This window comes from Hylobates moloch, unplaced genomic scaffold (genome assembly GCF_009828535.3).
Source record: "Hylobates moloch isolate HMO894 unplaced genomic scaffold, HMol_V3 SCAFFOLD_10, whole genome shotgun sequence".
Classification (NCBI taxonomy): Eukaryota; Metazoa; Chordata; class Mammalia; order Primates; family Hylobatidae; genus Hylobates; species Hylobates moloch.
The window spans coordinates 17,900,377-17,920,247 of NW_026652285.1; the positions used below are offsets into that span (position 1 = coordinate 17,900,377).

Sequence of the window (19,871 nt, forward strand, 5' to 3'; positions counted from 1 at the left end):
AACAAATCCCCTCCCAGCTGTCTTGCTAAGCTAATGAGAAATACCAAGCTCAAAGGACATGGAAGAAACTACTTAACAGGAAATAAATTGTGTGGTACTAGTTCAAACTTTATGATCTGTAGCTTAAATTTTTTTTTTTTTTTTACTACAGAGAACTTCAAACATATAAAAGTGGGCAGAATAGTATACAGAATACCCGTGTAATCAATACCTGGCCTCAGTTATTCACACACATGAACATTCTTATTTCATCTCTACCCTTTACTCTCCCTATATAATTCTCAAGCATATATCAAACTTATTTCAGCCATAATCAGTATCTCTAATGAAAAAAAAAAAGTTAAAAATTGCAATGATCAAATCTAAAATGTAAATGTTTAAAAATATCATCAAATATCCAGTTCTCAAATTTTCTATTTTCTCATATTAAAAAAAAAGTTTGTTAGTCTAAATCAGGAGCTAAATAAGATTTACATAGTATGACTGAAAATCTAAAGGTTTCTCCACCATCTCTTTTTCATTTCCTCTTGCAATTTATGTGTAGAAGAAACCCAGTTCATTTTAAAGGTTATTCTTGTTTTGGTCAAGCATTTCTCACTATAAATTTTAAGTAAAAATTTATTTTATGCATTAAAGCCTCCTGTAATGAAAAATTCTTCACTCACTTTAAAGCCAGTTAGAGGCTTTTAAATAGTTTAGATGTTTTTATAAGGAATATCTATCTTTCCTTTTGAATTAAAATGTTTATATTTAGAATTTAGGTATAAACAGAAAATAAGAGATTTTCCAGTTTCTTTGAAGAGTAATTTTTTTATGTGACAGATACATTATTTCATTTCTATATATTTTTTAAACCTATAATTAGCCAGCTATATTTTTTAAACCAATAAATTCACATAAATTTTTCATTATGTGCCAGAACAATTTTTAACACGAATATTTGACAACTGAGGAAGGCAGTTAGAAATTAGTGCTTTACTTGACATCTTTCGGACTCTAAACTCTGTATCTGAGCAACACACATCCTGTCTAAGGTGGAAACAGAATGCAATGAGTGACAGTGTCCATTATACAAAACTATTTTACACTTCAAATCTATCTGCTATAATTAGAGGTTATCTAGAAGAAAGTGACAACCATACATTTTAAACCTTGATAGAGAAGAATGAGGCTTTCTTACTCCATATTTGATGAGGCTTTTTCTAAAAAAGCCATATAAAACAGGGATAGACATTTGCACTACAGCATTTAGCTGTGATTGTTAGTTCAAAAGGTACAATATCTTAAACTATGCCCGGAATTTTTTAAAAGGCTGTTGTTTTATCCTCCTGCTCTTTCTACTCCAAAATGTTTATCAGAGGATGGCATTCTACAGTGCTTCTAGGTGGTAAAAACAGTATTTAGACCAGTAGAAATGATCTAGGAATCTCAAAAGCAATGTAAATGAGTAAGTGAGAAGGTATAGTGGCAGAGTTTGAAACTCCAGACTTCATGCCTGACACCCCATTTAAATAGCTGGAGATTCTCTATAAGCCCAACTATTATTTGAGGGAATAAAGTACGTGAGATTAGCCTTAAGATATAAATATGTGCTTGTAAAGACTTTGGCTTGTAAGGAGTTGAAGTATCCTCAAATACCACAGTCTTCAAAGGATTTCAAATACAAAAAAAAAGCAAGCAGACTTGTCTAATTAAAAAATGAATTAAAGTTATGTCTTTAAATGATAGTCATTACCAAACACATTTCTTAACAGTGTCTCTGCACATTTCACAAATCTTTTAAGAAACACAAAAGCTCATTATGTTAGCCGCTTTTTAGGATTTTAACCTCCATGATGTTAGAAGATTCACTATAAACTGGTTACATAAGAAAATAGCTTAGTCTCAGTCAGCCCTTTATCAATAAAATAATTAATTCCTGTGAATAATCTCAATCCTAACTATAAAGACAAGAAATTTATCTGTTCATTCACAGAATCAACATTTATCGAGTTTCTACTCTGCCAAGGACTCAAAGACAAGAATAAGACACCTATAAGGAACACAGTTAAATCCCATTTAGCAAAGGAGCTACTCTTTTCCCACTCTCTCCCCACAATAGATTCTAACGTCTTTACGGCAGAGACTATATCATTACTATTATTTTCTTTTATAGAGTTGTAGCATAAGGCATACAAATCCTGAGTATAACTTGATCCATTTTCATATACACACATATTTCTATGTAAATACCACCCAGGTTAAGAAATTAGACATTTTAGCCCCTTTGCTTTCTTTTTTTTTTTTTTGAGACGGGAACCTTGCTCTGTCTCCCAGGCTGGACGGCAGTGGCACGACTTCGGCTCACTGCAACCTCTGCCTCCTGGATTCAAGCGATTCTCCTGTCTCAGCCTCCCAAGTAGCTGGGACTATGGGCATGCGCCACCATGCCCAGCTAACTTTTGTATTTTTAGTAGAAACAGGGTTTCACCATGTTGGCCAGGCTGGTATCGAACTCCTGACCTCGTGTTCCACCCACCTTGGCCTCCCAAGGTGCTGGGATTACAGGCATGAGGCACTGCACTCAGTCCATTTACCCTTTTAGCAGTCAAAACCCATCCTGGCACTGTTTTTACTTCTGTCACCAAAGATTCATTTTGTGTGTTCTTGAACTTTACACAAACTGCATAATAAAGAGTGAAGTCTTTTGTGTATAGATTCTTTCACTTACTGTTATGCCTGTGAGATTCATTCATATTCCTATGTGAATCAGTGGTTAATCTTTTTTGGTGATGTGTACTGTGCTATTATTCAACTGGACTATATCACAAAGTACTTATCCAGAGTGCTGTTGGCAGACATTTATATTGTTTCCAATTGCTAGCTATTATGTATAATGCTGCTATGAACATTCTTGTACACTCTTTTGGTAAATATATGCATTCACTTCTCTTGAGTGTATACTAAATAGAATTGCTGGGTCATTGGGTAGGTCTATATTTAGCTTTAGTACAAATTGCCAGTTTTCTCAAGTAGTTTTACAAATTTACGCTCTCACTAGCAATGGATTAGAGTTTCAGTTGATCTACGTCCTTGCCAACAGTTGGTATTGTCAGTCTTTTTAATTTCGGCCCGTCTGTTGGGTACATAGTGTTAACTCAATGTCATTTTAATTTACATTTCTCTGATGAATAATGACTTTGAACACTTTGATATGTTATCCTCTTTTGTGAAATTTTTCATTAAGTCTTTGGGCAAAACGTCTTCATTTATAGAAGCTCTTTACATATGATATTTAGATATATAATTCAGTCTGAAAAATATCAAGTAAAACATTTATTTCTAATTATCTTCCTCAAACACTGAATATTTATTTTAAAAATTGTTCTAGCCCATAATATTTTATGGAAACAAGTATTTTATTGGATATATGTCCGAGGTCTGTCTTTTCATTCTCTTAATTGAACATTTAGTTCTTAACATTAATGTTAATAGAAATTAACATTAATAGTATCCAATTAAACAATTTTTTATGGCTGTTTTATCTGTCCAGTTAAGACATCTTTGCTTATCTCAGTCATGAAGACATTTGCCTATGTTTTATTCTAGGAGTTTTATTATTTTACCTTTCCCATTTAAGTCTATGATCCATTTTGAATTAATTTATGTATACGGTGTATGGCTAAGGTTAATTTTTTAAATATGGATATCTCATGGACTCAGAACTGTTTATTGAAATGGTCATCCATTCCCCACTGGATTATAGTGGCACCTCTCTTGCAAATCAGGTGAACATGTATGTAGTATGCCAGTTTACAAACTTTCTATTCTGTTCCATTAATCTGTCTGTCTATCCCTGTTCTGGCTCCATATCTTGCGCTTTATACCTTCTGTTGCTCCTGGGATTCAGTCTCAATATTGGACAACAGTCTCAATACTTGGTAGTATGAATTTCTAACTTTATTTAACTTCTTCAAGATTGGGCTATTTTATATCTTTTGCATTTCCATAAGTTTTAGGATGTTTGTGAATTTCTATACACATATAGACATAAAACCCTGCTGGGACTGTGATTAAGATTACACTGAAATGTATAGCTCTACTTGCAAAGAAAAGACCTATCAATCACATTGAGTCTTCCAATCCATGAACATGGGAGACTGTATTATTTTAAATGTGGCAGTAATCTGCCCAGAACTATAAACTTTAGGCACACAGCAAACAAAACCAAATTCCTTGAAAAGTAACCTACCTCTACAGCATCCTTTGCTTTTTCCAACTCCTTAGTGGCACAACAGTTAGTATTAGTTAGCACTTAGTATTACTAATGTCTGAACAGCATGTCTGTATTAAAAGATAGGCCATATCTGTTTTTCCCATATTGTATGATTCTGTAACCTACTTATGAACCCAAAGGGGTGTTGTATGAGTTAGGTCAGACTACACAAAGGAAAATGAATCAAGCTTCTTTGTCTCATTCTAGCCCTCTCTGGAGCCCTCCAGAGCTAGAACAAGAAAAAGTAACCCCGAGAGAGATCACAGAAGTTATCACTCCAGGCCCTTAGATTTATTTTTTTCTGTCACTTTCATTCACTCACTTACTCTTCAAATAGAATCGCTGCCTACTGTGTACTTAGTGTTATTGTCCAAAGACAAGAAAAATGTCCAAGACTTGTGTTACAGGGGCTCTTGGCAGGAATCAATATACCCTAAGGGGGCTCTAAATGGGCTTTAGAGGACAAATGAAAGCCTAAAATGACATTAAAATTGTATATATGTGCATTTTTCTGAGAGGATTCATAGCTTTCATCTCAAAGATCCAAAAAACCTAAATCATCACTTTCCCTGCTGGTCATATGACAACTATGCATGTATATACATACAAGCACAAATGCATAGGTGGGTAGAGAGAAGATTCTGCCAGATTTTACAAAAGCTCAGATAGATACTAGTAATAAGCCTAAACACCAATTTTTAGAAAGCTAAACCCATTTCTGTTTCCCCAAGTTACTTCATCAAGGTGAATGTGTTCTTTAAGATGGTGAAGTAGGTACTCAGATGTGTGTGTGTATGTGTGTAAAAATTCAGTCAGATCACCTGAAATCAATGAATTTGATACAGTGACTTTGAAGGTTCCTTTCAAAAGAAAATCCAAAGCCTCCCAGGCTTTGTTACTATTCTTTGACACATAAAAAGCCATCCAAATTAAAATCCAACCTTCCTACAATGACCAAGATCTTTCTAAATGCCATTTTTATCATGACATTCCTTTCTTCTTCAATCAAATCTTGTTCTCAAAAGGCTCATATTAAGATTCTCCTTCTCTGTGTTTGATGCATCTTTGAGTTTCTAAGTCCACAACAATTTTTCTCTTTTCTTAATATTATGGTACTCGCCTGCCACCTGAGAAGCTTTAAAAAATCAGATACCTGGGCCTCAACTCCAGAGATTACAATTTAGTAGGTGCAAGGTAAGACCCATGAATCTGTGTTTTAAGGTCCCCCTCTTCAGGTAATCTTTGAATACATTTCCAGGTTTTGGTTGTCCAGCTCTTTGCTATGCACACAGCTGTCCTGGCTTAATGTTTAACCATGCAGGCAACCCTCCCACAGTACTTTTATCATAGTAGTTATCACATTATGAAAATCATTTCAACTATTTGAAGGTAAAGACACCAGGAGCTAATGTAGTTTAGGCATACAGGATGTGCATAATAAAAGTTTACTGAATTAATGAATATGGGCTCTACAGCAAGACAGATTTACAGTCCAATCTGTGCCACCTTAACCTTGGGCAAGTTACATAACTCCAAGCCTTTGGTTCCTCCTCCACAAAGTAAGGTTAACAAGCCCTATCTGACAAGATTTTTAAGGAGTAAATTAATTAACATATGTAAAGTATCTAGCATATCTCCTGACACAGAGCAATATTAAACCTACCCCTTCAAAAAGGAAGTGTTTTAAGCCTTTATTGTATCCTCCACGTGACCTAGCACTGCACTCCTTACACAGGACACAATAAATAAATATTTGCTGCCTTAACTAGATCAAATACCAGTTGCCTCTTAGACTGGCATTCCACACATAGTAGTTATGCTGGCCCTGAGATCCTTTTGGAAATAGATTTCAGAGATAGCAGAGATCTATTATATATAAAATAGTGGTGCTGTGCCATCTTCAACTATGTGCCTCACTTTTAAACACTTTCACAGATGTCACAGGCACTCTTCTATGACAGAGCTCAGCAGCTCCAAATAGTGGTTGTGTGTTGAGCAGATTTATATGCATTAAAAAAATTTAATTTCTGCAACAATCATATACAGTTATTTCTGCTTTTAACCATGCCTGCTTCAAAAATGAAAAAAACTTAAAGCTTGGAGAAGTTAAGGTCCAAGACACAACAGTAAAAAATAGTAGAACCAAAATTCAAACCTAGTTCTGACTTTAAAGCACAGCTCTTAGAAACTATATTAGAATTGCTTGTATGTTTTAATTGGTGTCATTTTCACAAATTCAGTTTATTTTTCTTTTCTTTTTTTTTTTTTTTTTGAGACGGAGTCTTGCTCTGTCACCCAGGCTGGAGTGCAGTGGCACCATCTCGGCTCACTGCAAGCTCCGCCTCCCGGGTTCACGCCATTCTCCTGCCTCAGCCTCTCCGAGTAGCTGGGACTACAGGCGCCCGCCACCACGCCTGGCTAATTTTTTGTATTTTTAGTAGAGACGGGGTTTCACCGTGGTCTCGATCTCCTGACTTCATGATCCACCCGCCTCGGCCTCCCAGAGTGCTAGGATTACAAGCGTGAGCCACCGCACCCGGCCTCAGTTTATTTTTCTTACACTACTCCCTTTGACACTGTCTTTGTAACTTAATTAGTTATTAGGAATGAGTCATGAGCAAAAATACCAACTAGACAAACAGCAGCTTATTATACCACCCCTCCTTTATAGAAGAGGCCAAGATTGGTCTGAATATAGTAAGCCATTGACATCACTAGTAAGCAAATTTCTTTTTTGTCTTTTTTTTTTTTTTGAGATGGTATCTCGCTCTGTGCCCAGGCTGGAGTGCAGTGTCGTGATCTTGGCTCACTGCAACCTCTGCCTCCCAGGCTCAAGTGATCCTCCCACCTCAGCCTCCTGAGTAGCTGAGACTATAGGCATGTGCCACCAAACCCAGCTAATTTTTTATTTTTTGTAGAGACGGGGTTTTGCAACGTTGCCCAGACTGGTCTTGAACTCCTGGACTCAAATGATCCAGCTGCCTTGGCCTCCCAAAGTGCTGGGATTACAAGCATGAGCTACTGCACCCGGCCCCGAGTAAGCAAATTTCTGATGCCACCCTTGAAATATTTTCTCATCATGGATACCTTTACTTGAGTCTCTGACAATGAAAGAAGGTCTGCACTCTTTGATGCTGAGGTGACACACTAAGGCAAGGTCAAGAAATAACTAAGAAAGAACTAGACATTATTCTAAATTATTTCTAAAATCTGAGGAACTGGTAGTAAAATAGTAACTCAAGTGGTATTTTGTTTTGTGTGTGTGGCTTTTTTTTAGAGATGGAGTCCTGCTCTGCACCCAGACTGAAGTGCAGTGGTTGATCATAACTCACTGCAACCTTGACCTCCTGGCTCAAGTGATCTTCCCACCTCCGCCTCCCAAATAGCTGAGACTACGGATGTGTGCCATCGCACCCAGCTAATTTAAAAAACTTTCTTCTTTAGAGATGAGGTCTTGTTATGTTGTCCAGGCTGGTCTTGAACTCCTGGACTCAAGTGATCCTACCACCTCAGCCTTCTGAGTAACTAGGATTACAGATGCAGCCATTGTCCCTGGCTTCAAGTGGTATTTTGAAATGTATTAAAACAAGCACATTGCTAGGCAGTTCCAATTGACTAAAACACAGCAATACCCTTTAAAAAAATTAAGGCAAGAGAATTTCAAGAGGAATAATCAATAAAATGAAATACGTCAAACCAAGGAGCTTCGAGTGAACCATATGGTAAGTTTAGTACTCCCAGTTTTAACAAATACCTCAAACTTTTGCAAAATTTGCTTCTTAAAGTGAGACCAAACCTTTGGCCAAAGTTCTCAAGTTTTTTGTGCAAATAAGCACTCAGACTCACGAGAAATCATAATTTTTTTTCTGATAAGTTTTTATTATGGCGATTAAAATAGCATAGGTTGAGTATTACATAAAGAATTTGAGGCAGTTTTTCTTTTCACATGAAAATGAAAACATATTCTAATGCTGGCAACCTCCAGGTAAATTTTACATGTATCAAATTTTTAACTCGGGATTAGTTGAAGGGAAGTTCTGTCAAAACATGAGTCTATTTGTCTATAAGTCTTCACATCTCTAAACACAGCCATAAATAAGCTAGCCTATGTTACCTTAAGGGATGTACTGTTTTTATAGGAGAAACTGTTTCCCACATCTCTAACTTCATCTCTGATTTAAAATATTAAGAGATAAAGATAAAGCACTTAAAATCAAGGGTCAATTATTTCCACTTAAATCACTCACTATATAAATCACTACACTCTATTTTTGTGTTGAATATTAGTATTATTCCTTGGCTAAATATCAATATTTGCTTTGCATCAATATTTACCTGTCAATCAATCAATCTTAGAATTCACTTACACTTGCTCATTGTTCAGTCACAAAAAGGGTCTAATTTGTCTCAGGTTTCCAAGCCCCTCAATAAAAACCTTGGTTGTGGTTTCTATTAATAACCTATTTCCCTACAAATATATGCTTCTTTTCGTGGGCTTTAACATATTTAATAGCTTGTATTCTTAGAATTAAAAAAGACATTCAGATTGACAAATGAGAGTGCACACCACATTTCAGAAGCCAATGTGAAACTCAATAGGTTCGTTTCCTGATTTGGAGTTTAGGGCTTGTGCATGTCATACAATTCATAGTGTAATTTTCAAACCTTCAAATAAAATGCTGACAAAATGGTCACCCCAGGTGACTCTAATATGCTAAGGTTGAAAACCACTAATCTCAATAGTGAAAATTTAAGACAGTCATAGAGAGACATAAAGAGTACATATAAAAGGAAAGCAAAGCACTGTAAGACTACAGCTTAGAAAATTGTGTGTGTGTGTGTGTGTGTGCATCTCTTTCAATAAGAATGTACGAATTGAAAGCCTATCAATAGGTATTCTCCTATAACCTCACTGGTGCACTTATTTCTTTTCACATTTTGGCATAAAACTGTAACCAATTTCCAAATTTTACTTATAGGTGCCCTTTTAAACTTTCATTTGCTCTTTATTAATTCAATGCAGGAGGCTTAGGAAATAGTTTCCCCCAAATACCAATTTCACTTACATTATCATGCTTAAAAAAACACAACATCTTCAATTCCCGGAAGACCCTTTTGCAAGAGACCAGATTCTGGAAGACGTTGGGCATCTTTTTGAGCGCTACTCTCTTTCCATCTCTTGGATCTGTTACTGACCTAAAGAAGCAATATTTGGGGAAGGGAAAAAAAAGAGAAATCAGTTCCACACCTTGTTTTCCAATGTTTCAGATCATGACAATATCTTTATCTTAAAACACTCAACATTAAGTCCATTTAAAGAAGCTTAAGGTGTCAGTGAGAAAGCTAAAAGAGTACACACCTATAATTAAAGAGACTGTTTGGTCACCCAACTCATCTGCCATGCTTTAAAAAAAAAATCCCTGTCTAAATTTCTATAAACACTTACTCTTTCTGAGAGGTCACTTTATACATCTGAGGTAGGAGAGGTATTAGTGGTAAAGCCATTTTAAAGACGGGAAAAAACAAACATACAGAAGCAGCATAGATCATTAATTTGATAAAAGTCAAATTAGTTTTACGCTTTATTTTGAGAACTACATTTGAGAGGGAAGACATGTTCAAACACAATTTAGATATTTAGATTTTTATGTATATGAACATCTTTTAGTAATATGGACTTCAATATAAGCAGCAGTTGAACAATGTCCCCTCCTTAGAAGTCTGGGTGCCAGCTTAGGGATCCCTCTAGCTCCCAAGTAATGATAATGTCATCCCTTTTATTTCCCAGCTCTTAGTGTGGTAGTTGCTTCTTGCAGTTACTATCTTTTTAATAACTGTGTCCCCCCACTCCCTTTTTTTCTCTTTTAGCCTTCTACCACCTATATAACCAATTTCCTGTATTATATTTCCCTATGTTTGAAATAGGAGTGTGGTTTCTGTTTTTCCTGACTGAACCCAGTTGATACATATTAACTAAATAGTTAAAAGAATGTCAGGCCAGGCTCAGTGGCTTACGCCTGTAATCCCAGCACTTTGGGAGGCCGAGGTGAGTGGATCACCTGAGGCCAGGAGTTCGAGACCAGCCTGGCCAACATGGTGAAACTCCGTCTCTACCAAAAATACAAAACTTAGCCAGGCGTGGTGGTGCATGCCTGTAATCCCAGCTACTTGGGAGGCTAAGGCACAAGAATTGCTTGAACCTGGAGGTGGAGGTTGCAGTTAGCCAAGATTTCTTGACTGCACTCCAGCCTGGGCAACAGAATGAGACTCTGTCTCAAAAAAAGGAAAGAAAGAGAAAAGAAATACCAATAAATTGAGTATACATGGCCAACTGGTCATTTGGCAAACTGACTTTCCATGAATTAACCTAGAGCTTTTTTTTTTTTCCTTCTACCTATCATACTAAGATTGGTTGTTCTGGTAGAATTTATTTCTGTCCAATTTATTTAGCTAGATTTCTGCCTAACATTCTCAGCTATTATTGTTCAACCCCTGTTCTGATCATCCAATGCTCTGAGCATTTATTCCTCCTAAATTTGTGTCATTTTAAAATTTGAGGCTGGGCTCAGTGGCTCATGCCTCTGTCCCCAGCACTTTGGGAGGCTGAGGCAGGAGGAATGCCTGAGACCAGGAGTTTGAGACCAGCCTGGACAATACAGCAAGACTCTGCCTGTATTCAAAAAAACGAAAAAAGAATTGATCCATGTGACATTAATGTCTCTTTCTAAGTTATTAATTAAAGTTTAGAACAGGACTGAGAATAGATCTTTGCAACAGATAAAATACTAGAAATCATCCACGGGACTGACATTCAATTATTAATCTTGAGTATGGATATTCAATTACTCATTCAGTGAATTACAATCACTCAGGAAATCAGACACTCATCAAATTGCTTTCCTGAAAATAAAAACTCCTATTATCTACATATCTGTCTAAAAACCATATCAAACTTCTTTATGAATTCATTTTAGTGATCACTACTTCCTTTTCTAAGTGCTCATGAAACTCTGAAATGATGTATTCTAGTATTTTTTTTTCCTTAACATGGTGCTATCTCTACTGACTATTCTAGTATTTTTTAACAACACAATGACTTTACTTTCTTCCACTGGCCAAAATTTTCATAGAACAAGTATTATCTATTATTATTATTCTTTAGAGACAGGATCTCACTGTCATGCAGGCTGGAGTGCAGTGGCACAATTATAGCTCACTGCAGCTTGGAACTCTTGGGCTCAAGCAGTCTTCCTGCCTCAGCCTTCTGGGACTACAGGCACTTGTGAGTTTTCAATAGCTTCACATGTAACTCAAGTAGGCCAGGAGACCTAACATTCATGACTGTTGCTTAAAAAATATCAACCCAGGCAGGGCGCAGTGGCTCACACCTGTTAATCCCAGCACTTTGGGAGGCTGAGACAGGAGGATCACTTGAGGCCAGGAGTTTGAGACCAGCCTAGGCAACAGTGAGACCCTGTCTGTATTTTACACACACACACACACCCCAAGCCAAATCTGCAATACTGATTAAAATCCACATAAACTAGAAAATAGGAGGGGACATTGATATATTGCTGTATTCAGACTATTAGTTAGAAGTACTTTTTTTTCTGTTTAAATATACTACTTCAGTATCTAGCTACTAGAAGAGAAAAATGTCAATGAAATACGAAAAAGGGAAAACTTCATATCACACATTGTATTCAACTGTCACGTCTCTTTGGTCTTCTCTAATCTAGACGTTATTTGGCATGTCTTTCATGACTGCCATTTGTGAACTATACAGACCAGGCCAGTTACTTTGAAGACCAGCTCTTAATTTGGGTTTGGTGTTTTCTCATAACTAGATCCAGATTATTCATTTTTGACAGAAACAACAAAGAACTGATGCCTTCTCAGTGCATCATCTCAGGAGGCATATAATGTCAATATGTCCCATTACTGTTGATAACTTCAACCATTTGAATGAGGTGTCTGCCAGGTATCTCCACTATAAAGTTATTATTTTTTTCCCTTTGTAACTGTATAAATATCCTATTCCTCACTGAACTTTGATCCATTAACTTTAGTTTCCACTCATGATTTTTGTCTGAATCAATTATTACGATGGTTGCCAAATGACAATTTAATAATTTTAATATCTTTAACAGTTAGCCGGGCACAATAAATATTAGTTTTTAAACATGAGATAAATTGATTTAACACAATGCCCTTTCCAAAGGCCTCATACAATAATTCTTCCTAACTTCTGACTACTACTTACTGGTTACCCTATTATAGTGAGAAAACCCACTAAAGGAGATAAACCCACTCCTGAAAATACTTGACACAGGCTCAAGGTGAGTACTATGTCTTGTAATGTTTTAAAGTAAAATTCACAAAGCAGCATTTTATTATTCATGCAAAAGTCAGTCATGCCTGTGGCTGGCAACAATATAACTCTAATGAATGTGAATGGCAGTGCAGTAATTTCACGCTATGTTGAGTTTGTTCTCTCTTAACTTGAGGTAGCAGATGCTTTGGTTCAGCACAAACAGTACCACAGAACACAGATAAGTGTGGAAGCATGTTATACAGGAATTCTTTTAATTTTTGTTACTCAAAGGTTTGAGGTGCTTAGTTTCTCTGCTGCTGCCATACCCTGGTTATTCTAACTGCACTTGCTAATGAAGCTCCAGCTATAGAGATAATGAACAACATTTAGGACAAGTTTCTTCATTTCAGAAAAAAAGGAGCCATCCTTATACCTACAATTCTGGGGCAGTTACTTTCTCTGCTAAACAATGGATGCCTAAATAAGACAGTGCATCTGTCATTTCATCTGATTCCCTTCTTAAACAGTCAAGTTTTACTTACAGGAGTTTACTTCCTAAGTTTTAAATTAATACTTCAAACAGCATGTTTAAGAGTCGTGAGAAAGAATCCTTACTTACACCTGTCCAGAGTTTATCAATACTTCTTTGTATTCATAAATTCAACTGTTTTTTAAAAAGCCAGAAGAATCCACAAGTCATTTTTCAGAGAGATACAGAGTTGATCAAAAGAGTACAATAACAAAACAGGAAGCATTTTAGATCTGTTGTGGTCATTTTGTTGAGTTTTCTTAATCTCAGAAAACTGAACACTGCCACAAATCTGCTTAAATTACTGGCAAGCAGAAAAGTTGTAATGAAACAAAAGTGAAACTTATTATTGGGAATACTTTCTCAGACACTAAAATGTCACTTAAAACATCTTTAAACTAGTCAGCAAGAATCTCCAAGAAATTGTGTTTCTCTTTCATTTTTATGTGAAGAATCCCCCATGTTTTAGCAGTTTCAAAATTCATGTTTCTGATACATGTTTTTAGCTATTTAAAGCAAATACATAATATAATAGAAAGAGTGCTTCAACTTGGTTTAAGAAAATCAGGTTCTTGTAATTCTATTCACATAAAGTTGTAATCAGCAATCCTCCATTTCTTGCTATACATACCACAATTACCATGTCAACTATACCAATACAGTCCATATCTTAGTAATAGAACCTCCTAACTAAACTCTAAATATTTAGATTATTGCCTTCACATTTATTTTGAAATTCACTTCCTTATTTTTACTTGTATTTAGATTGCCTGTTTCAGAAAATAGCAAACTGAGGCAAAATTTTTGACAACAAACAAGTCTAGGAAATGTATCCTATTTGTTCCTTGGTCCTTGTTATATATTCAAGGATATACAAGAAATTTATGTAATAAATTATGGAATAAGAAATTTACTTTTCTCACTGGTCTTTCTAACCACAATTTTAACAGGCTATAATTTGCGTGCACTCCATCATATTTATAGAGTTGTACACAATTTAGAAGAAATCTTTCTAGGCCTTTACCCCATCCAAAACATAAATAAAAAACGGATTCTCATCTTCTATATTTAATGTATTATATTAGCCAAGTTCTTTTCTCATTTGTTTGTTTACCCAAGTTTGGTAACTGTTGGGTTAGCTGTATGCATAATATAGAGATCCTTTTCCATTTTGTCAGGATATATAAAATGATTCCCAAATTTGCTAATTTGTATTACAAAGAAAAAAGGCCTTATACAATAGCTAAACCAAGGCTGAGAAACAGTTCATTCTTTTCTTCATATCCTCCTAATATTATTCATTAGGAGCAGCAAAATATCTATATTTGACTGAAAGAGTTAAATAAGAACTTAAACATCCTCTAACTCTGTGTTTAATGAACTAAAAATAGCAAAGATCTCAGCAGATAAGACAGCACTGGGCCATTCTGATCTGTAGTGAGACACCTGAAGGTACTGATAATGGAGGAAGGATAAGGAACAGGTAAGCCATCCAGTATATCAGGCTGTCATATTTATTTTCAAGTACTTAGTACTAGTGAGTGAAACCTAACTGTTAAGACCCTTTCAGTCCCCACCAATAATACTGGATAACTTAACATGCAGCTGAAAATCATTTTATGCTAATTCCTGTGGTCTTGGGAATATTTAATTGTTCTTTAGATCATGAATTAATTAGTTCCATCCATACTGTAGATGCTGGGGAGATACAGGGACTTCCTCCTCAGTCACTGTTAAATATGTCTATGAGGAGTCTGAACTGCCTCCAGGAAAATTGCCATGCTGGATCTTCTCATGTTAGAGGGTGAAGATGATACAGCCCAGTCTGCCAAGTCTAGGAAGTTTTCATGGCCCACTAGCCACAGTCCTTGCTTAGAAACAGACCTATGAATATTGCATGGGGAGGAAAACCAGTTGAAAGAATGAGGGAAAGGTTTCTATGCAAACCCTCAAAGGAAAATAATTCACAACTACATCTCCCTCTTGCATTTTAACAACTTTGTCTAGGCAAGAAGAGGTCACAAAGGGCAAGTGAAACTAAAACTATGTCACACAAAAATGCACTTATTTTTAATCCCACTGATGACTTTCTGAAAGATATGTGTTCAGTAATAGGAACATTGAGGACTAGAAAAAATTTATGTTTAACAAATGGCAATTTTTGTTGCACATTAGGTTTATAAGGATAGAAAACATTTGAAAGAAAAAGACAGTTTTATTCACATGGTAGGTTTGTGACAGTGTGGCTTTGCAGATGCCAAAAATCTTAATGAATTTAGAAATAAAGTTCACATCAGAAAAGAAAACTTTGTTCTGAATTGTCGTAGGGCATACTTTAATATTTTAATGGCTAAGCTAATATTTTAATAATTACTTAATATAAAATGTGAACAATAGGCTTGAAGTTAAAAGCAAATTGAACATATCAACAGTAAAAAACATTTTTGAAATAAAAGAGGCCCTTTGCCTGGTTGCACTCCTGAAAGCAAGATGGTTCACCAGCAGCTCTGCTAGAGCCACCCATGAAAATTTGGCTGGGGTTCTCACTCTTGTTGCATCTGCTCAAAGCAGCATAGCCTGATCCTGAAATATGGCCTCAATAGGTGCTGCCAGTGTTTCCATCAGTACATGAAGGATATAGGTTTCATTAAGTTGGACTAAATGATCTTTGTTGAATGAATTATCCAAGGCATCCACCCAATGATAGAAACCATGTTAGCTCTTTGTACATAAAATAAAAAATTTTAAAAATATAAATGAGGAAATGTGAATGTGGCTTAGATTTAGTTATAAATAAAAATGTCCATATTTTCTAGAGATGCATACTTATAAGTATAAATAGGTGAAATGACATGAGATCTAGGATTTGTTTTAAAATACTTCAGCAACAACAATAAAAAAAGTTGAAACAAATGAAGCAAATCTTACTAATTACTGAATCTAGGTGGTAGGTATAATGGGGTCTAATTATACAAAAGGAAAATAATGTAAGTTTGAAATTTTCAAAATAAAATAAAATGAAATTTATAAAAAAACTATTTGTAATATTAAAAATATGTAATATCTGGGATTAAAGCTAACAGATGCTACACAAGACTTCTATACAAGACGTTTAAAAAATTACAGAGCAAAATTAAAGAATAAATGGAAAGATGTATCATATTCACGGATGAGAAGACTCAACATTGCAAAATTGTCAACTCCCCCCAAATTGATGGGGGGGGATAGATGAAGTAGTTTTAAAGTTTTTCTATAAATTTAAGTGTGCTAAGGACAGCTAAAACACTTGAAGAAGGATAGGTCGGTTTTGAAAAATTGCTCTACTAGGTATGAAGACATAATAAAGCTACAGTAATTTACATAGTGTAATATGGTACAAAGACAGATGAAACAGAAATATAATCAATCTAAAAAGAGACTATCGCCTATATGAACACTTGACTTACCAAAAAGTTGGCTCTGCAAAGCAGTGGAGACAGGAAGGTTGTGTCAGTTATTAAGCTATTCTCTCTCAGCTTCAAACCCATCCGCCTAAACACTGCTCTATAATGCTGGGGCTAAACTCTACAAACCACATTTTGGTTTTGCCAACTGGCTCCATGTTAGGCTCTGCCAACAGAAGGTTGTGGAGAGAGACTGCAGGGTGGTGGAGGAAGAAGGGACTTGCACCTCCTATGGGCTTCTTGTCTTGTTTCTTGTTTCTGTGACACCCAAACAATACTTCTTCACTCCCAGCAATAGTACCTTCTTATAGCAGTAGCTGAATCCAGTTTATAGTTCTGCCAAAACTTGCAGAACTAGCCTCACTGCATCTTCCATGCCAGATACCAGCACAAGTGAGCCAGTATCCTCTCCTCAGACATCATGGGGTTCTAAATTTGAGTAATTCCAACCTCTTCCCTTTATTCTTCCTGCTGTGGGGTGGAAACTGCTACTTTTGTGATATCTTAGTGTTTTCTTCTTGCATTTTTAGTTATCTACTTGACAACTTTATACCTAATTAACATTTTTTCCATATTAAACTCTGTTTAAATAACTGGTGTGGTTTCTTTCTCCTGATCGAACCCTGCCCGATACAGTATCTTTTCAATCTATGTTATTGGAACCATGAAATATCCACATGGAAAAATAAGATGAACCTCCAAACCTACTTCACACTATACACAAAAACGAATTCCAGGTAGGATGTAGATATAAATGTGAAAAGCAAAATCACATCACTTTTAGAAGATAACATATAGAAGAATATGATATTAAGGCAAGGAAAGATTTCTTCAATTGAACACAAAAAGCACTAATCACACTGGAAAATATTGATATATTTGGCTACTTTAAAATCAAGAACGTCTTTTCATATCTACATTAAGAGGGTAAAAATGCAAGTCACATAGGAGAAGATGCTTGCAACACTTATAAGGAACAAAGGGCTCTTATCCAGATGTATACAGAACTCCTACAAATCAATTTTTTAAAAGTCTAACAATAGCAAATGTTTTGTTAAGATGAAGTGCAATGGAAATTCTTATAGTTTAGGAGGGTAAATTGTTATAATCACTTCGGAAAACAAGTTGACATTATCTATTAAGTAAAAAATATATACACACTATGACCTGGCAATTTGACTCCTAGGTATACAACCAAAAGAAATATGCATATCTATACATTAAGACACATGCAAGCGTATTCAGAGCAGCAATATTTGTAATACCCTTAAAACTGGAAATAGCTTAAATATCCACAAACAGAATGTTCAATATATAATATACAGTATACAAATTGCGGTATATTCAAACAATGGAATACTCTCCAGCAATTAAAATGAACTACTGCCATATGCAACAACATAGATAAATCTTACAAACATAATTTTGAACAAAAGAAACCAGTCACCATAAATATATACTGCAAGATACCATTTCCATAATATTAAAAAAAAAAGGCAAAGTTAAACTATAATGTTTAGGGATGCACACTTAGGAGATAGAAACTGTTGGGAAAGGAAGTAGTTAGCATAAAAGTTAGGACAGTGATTATCTTAGGAGGAGAGGACAATGGTGGTAGAGTGTCAGAGGAGTTTGAATCAGAGCAACTCCATCTTGAATGGGGGTTGGGTAAAATGAGGCTGAGATCTACTGGGCTGCATTCCCAGAAGTTAAGGCATTCTAAGTCACAGGATGAGATAGGAGGTCAGCACAAGATACAGGTCATAAAGACCTTGCTGGTAAAACAGGTTGCAGTAAAGCAGCCAGCTAAAATCCACCAAAACCAAGATGGTGATGAGAGTGACCTCTGGAATTATAATGCATTAGCATGCTAAGAGACACTCCCACTAGTGCCATGACAGTTTACAAATGCCATGGCAACACCAAGAAGTTACCCTATATGGCCTAAAAAGGGGAGGCATAAATAATCCATCCTTTGTTTAGCATATAATCAAGAAATAATCATAAAAATGGGCAACCAGCAGCCCTCAGGGCTGCTCTGCCTATGGAGTAGTCATTCTTTTATTCCTTTACTTAAGTAAACTTGCTTTCACTTTACTCTATGGACTTGCCCCAATTTTTTCTTGTGTGAGATCCAAGAACCCTCTCTTGGGGTATGGATCCAGAGGGCACAGGGGACTTCTGGGTACCGGTGATGTCCTGTATCTCACTTGAATGGTGGTTATAGAGGTGTGCACTTTGTGATACACCACTGAGTTGTACATTTTATTTTGTGTATGTGTGTTACTAAATAATTAGAAAGGTTTTTTAAAAAGGCAAACTGCCCAGCTTAATTTTCTAGCACACAAAAAAATTTTAGCTTAAACCTGTATAATGAGTAACTTTTTAAAAGGATGAGTCTTTCCATTATTTTTCATATAGATATACATCTATACCAGCCCAAAGAACTTTGTCACTTCTTTCCCTGTGCCAAATTCATTCTGTAGAGAGGAGTATACTATGATGTCTTTTTTATGTTGTAGAATTCCAAAGGAATCTGCTTGCTTAAAAAAAAAAAAAACATTTTCTTCATCATTACACAAGAATACATTATTAGGAAGCATTCCACAGGAAAGTGCTGTCAGCAAATTTAGGACTACAGCCCCACCCCTAATCTAATCACAGTCTCCTAACTTCTTCCATTGTGAAGCACAATGCTGAGGCAGCTACAATATATAGATGTGCTTCAGGTTTTCAATTAGCCTGTTAAAAATAACCAAACCCAAAAATATTACAAAAACAAAACAAAACAAAACAGGAGGCAGGACTTCCAGCTGTGGCAAACTGAAGAGGTCAGCAAATCCTTTCCCCTCAAAACAACTATAAAACTAGACAGAAGTGTCAAAAACAGCCATTTTGGGACTCCAGAAAATGGCCAAAGTCAAATGACAAATTTAAGTGTTTTTACAAAAACCTGCTGAAATTTGTGTAATAATAGTGGGAGTCACAGCTTGGGTCAGCTTCTTACCCCACCCCTGCCACACCCTACCCAAGCACCAGTACATCTAATAGTTCCTGGGCAAGGCTGGCTACAAAACCCAAGCAGCTTCGTTGTCACAGGGAGCTAACATGATTTGAAGGGGAGGGCAAAAAACCCACACCCAGTAGCGATGTGGGGTCAAAGCATTAAACTCAACTAGAAAAGAACAGAGAAGGCCTATAGCTCTGTTATTCAAAGCCTGCTGTCCTGGTTGAGAAGAAAGGCAGACTATCAGAAATCCAGAAATTTAACAAGGAGATTCTGGAAATGTGAGAGCCACACAGGGGGCTAAACTCCCCCACACAGTCCTG

General features: G+C 36.0%; 2 protein-coding genes across 4 annotated transcripts in view; one reads left to right on the forward strand and one right to left on the reverse strand.

Moving 5' to 3' along the window:
- NLK (nemo like kinase) overlaps nt 1–19,871 on the reverse strand; it is a 156,433-nt gene that overhangs the window by 64,387 nt on the left and 72,175 nt on the right. For all 3 annotated transcript variants that reach the window (XR_009215130.1, XM_032163239.2, XM_032163238.2), the window contains exon 2: nt 9,322–9,451. Coding sequence is in view for 2 of the 3 variants with exons in the window: in XM_032163239.2 (XP_032019130.1) it covers nt 9,322–9,451 (130 nt within the window). In the remaining variant the exon portion in view is untranslated. The remainder of the gene's footprint in view (nt 1–9,321; nt 9,452–19,871) is intronic.
- LOC116474631 (small ribosomal subunit protein uS14-like) lies at nt 15,589–15,759 on the forward strand. The gene is given in 1 exon segment (XM_032761094.2): nt 15,589–15,759. A coding segment is annotated over 1 exon segment (171 nt).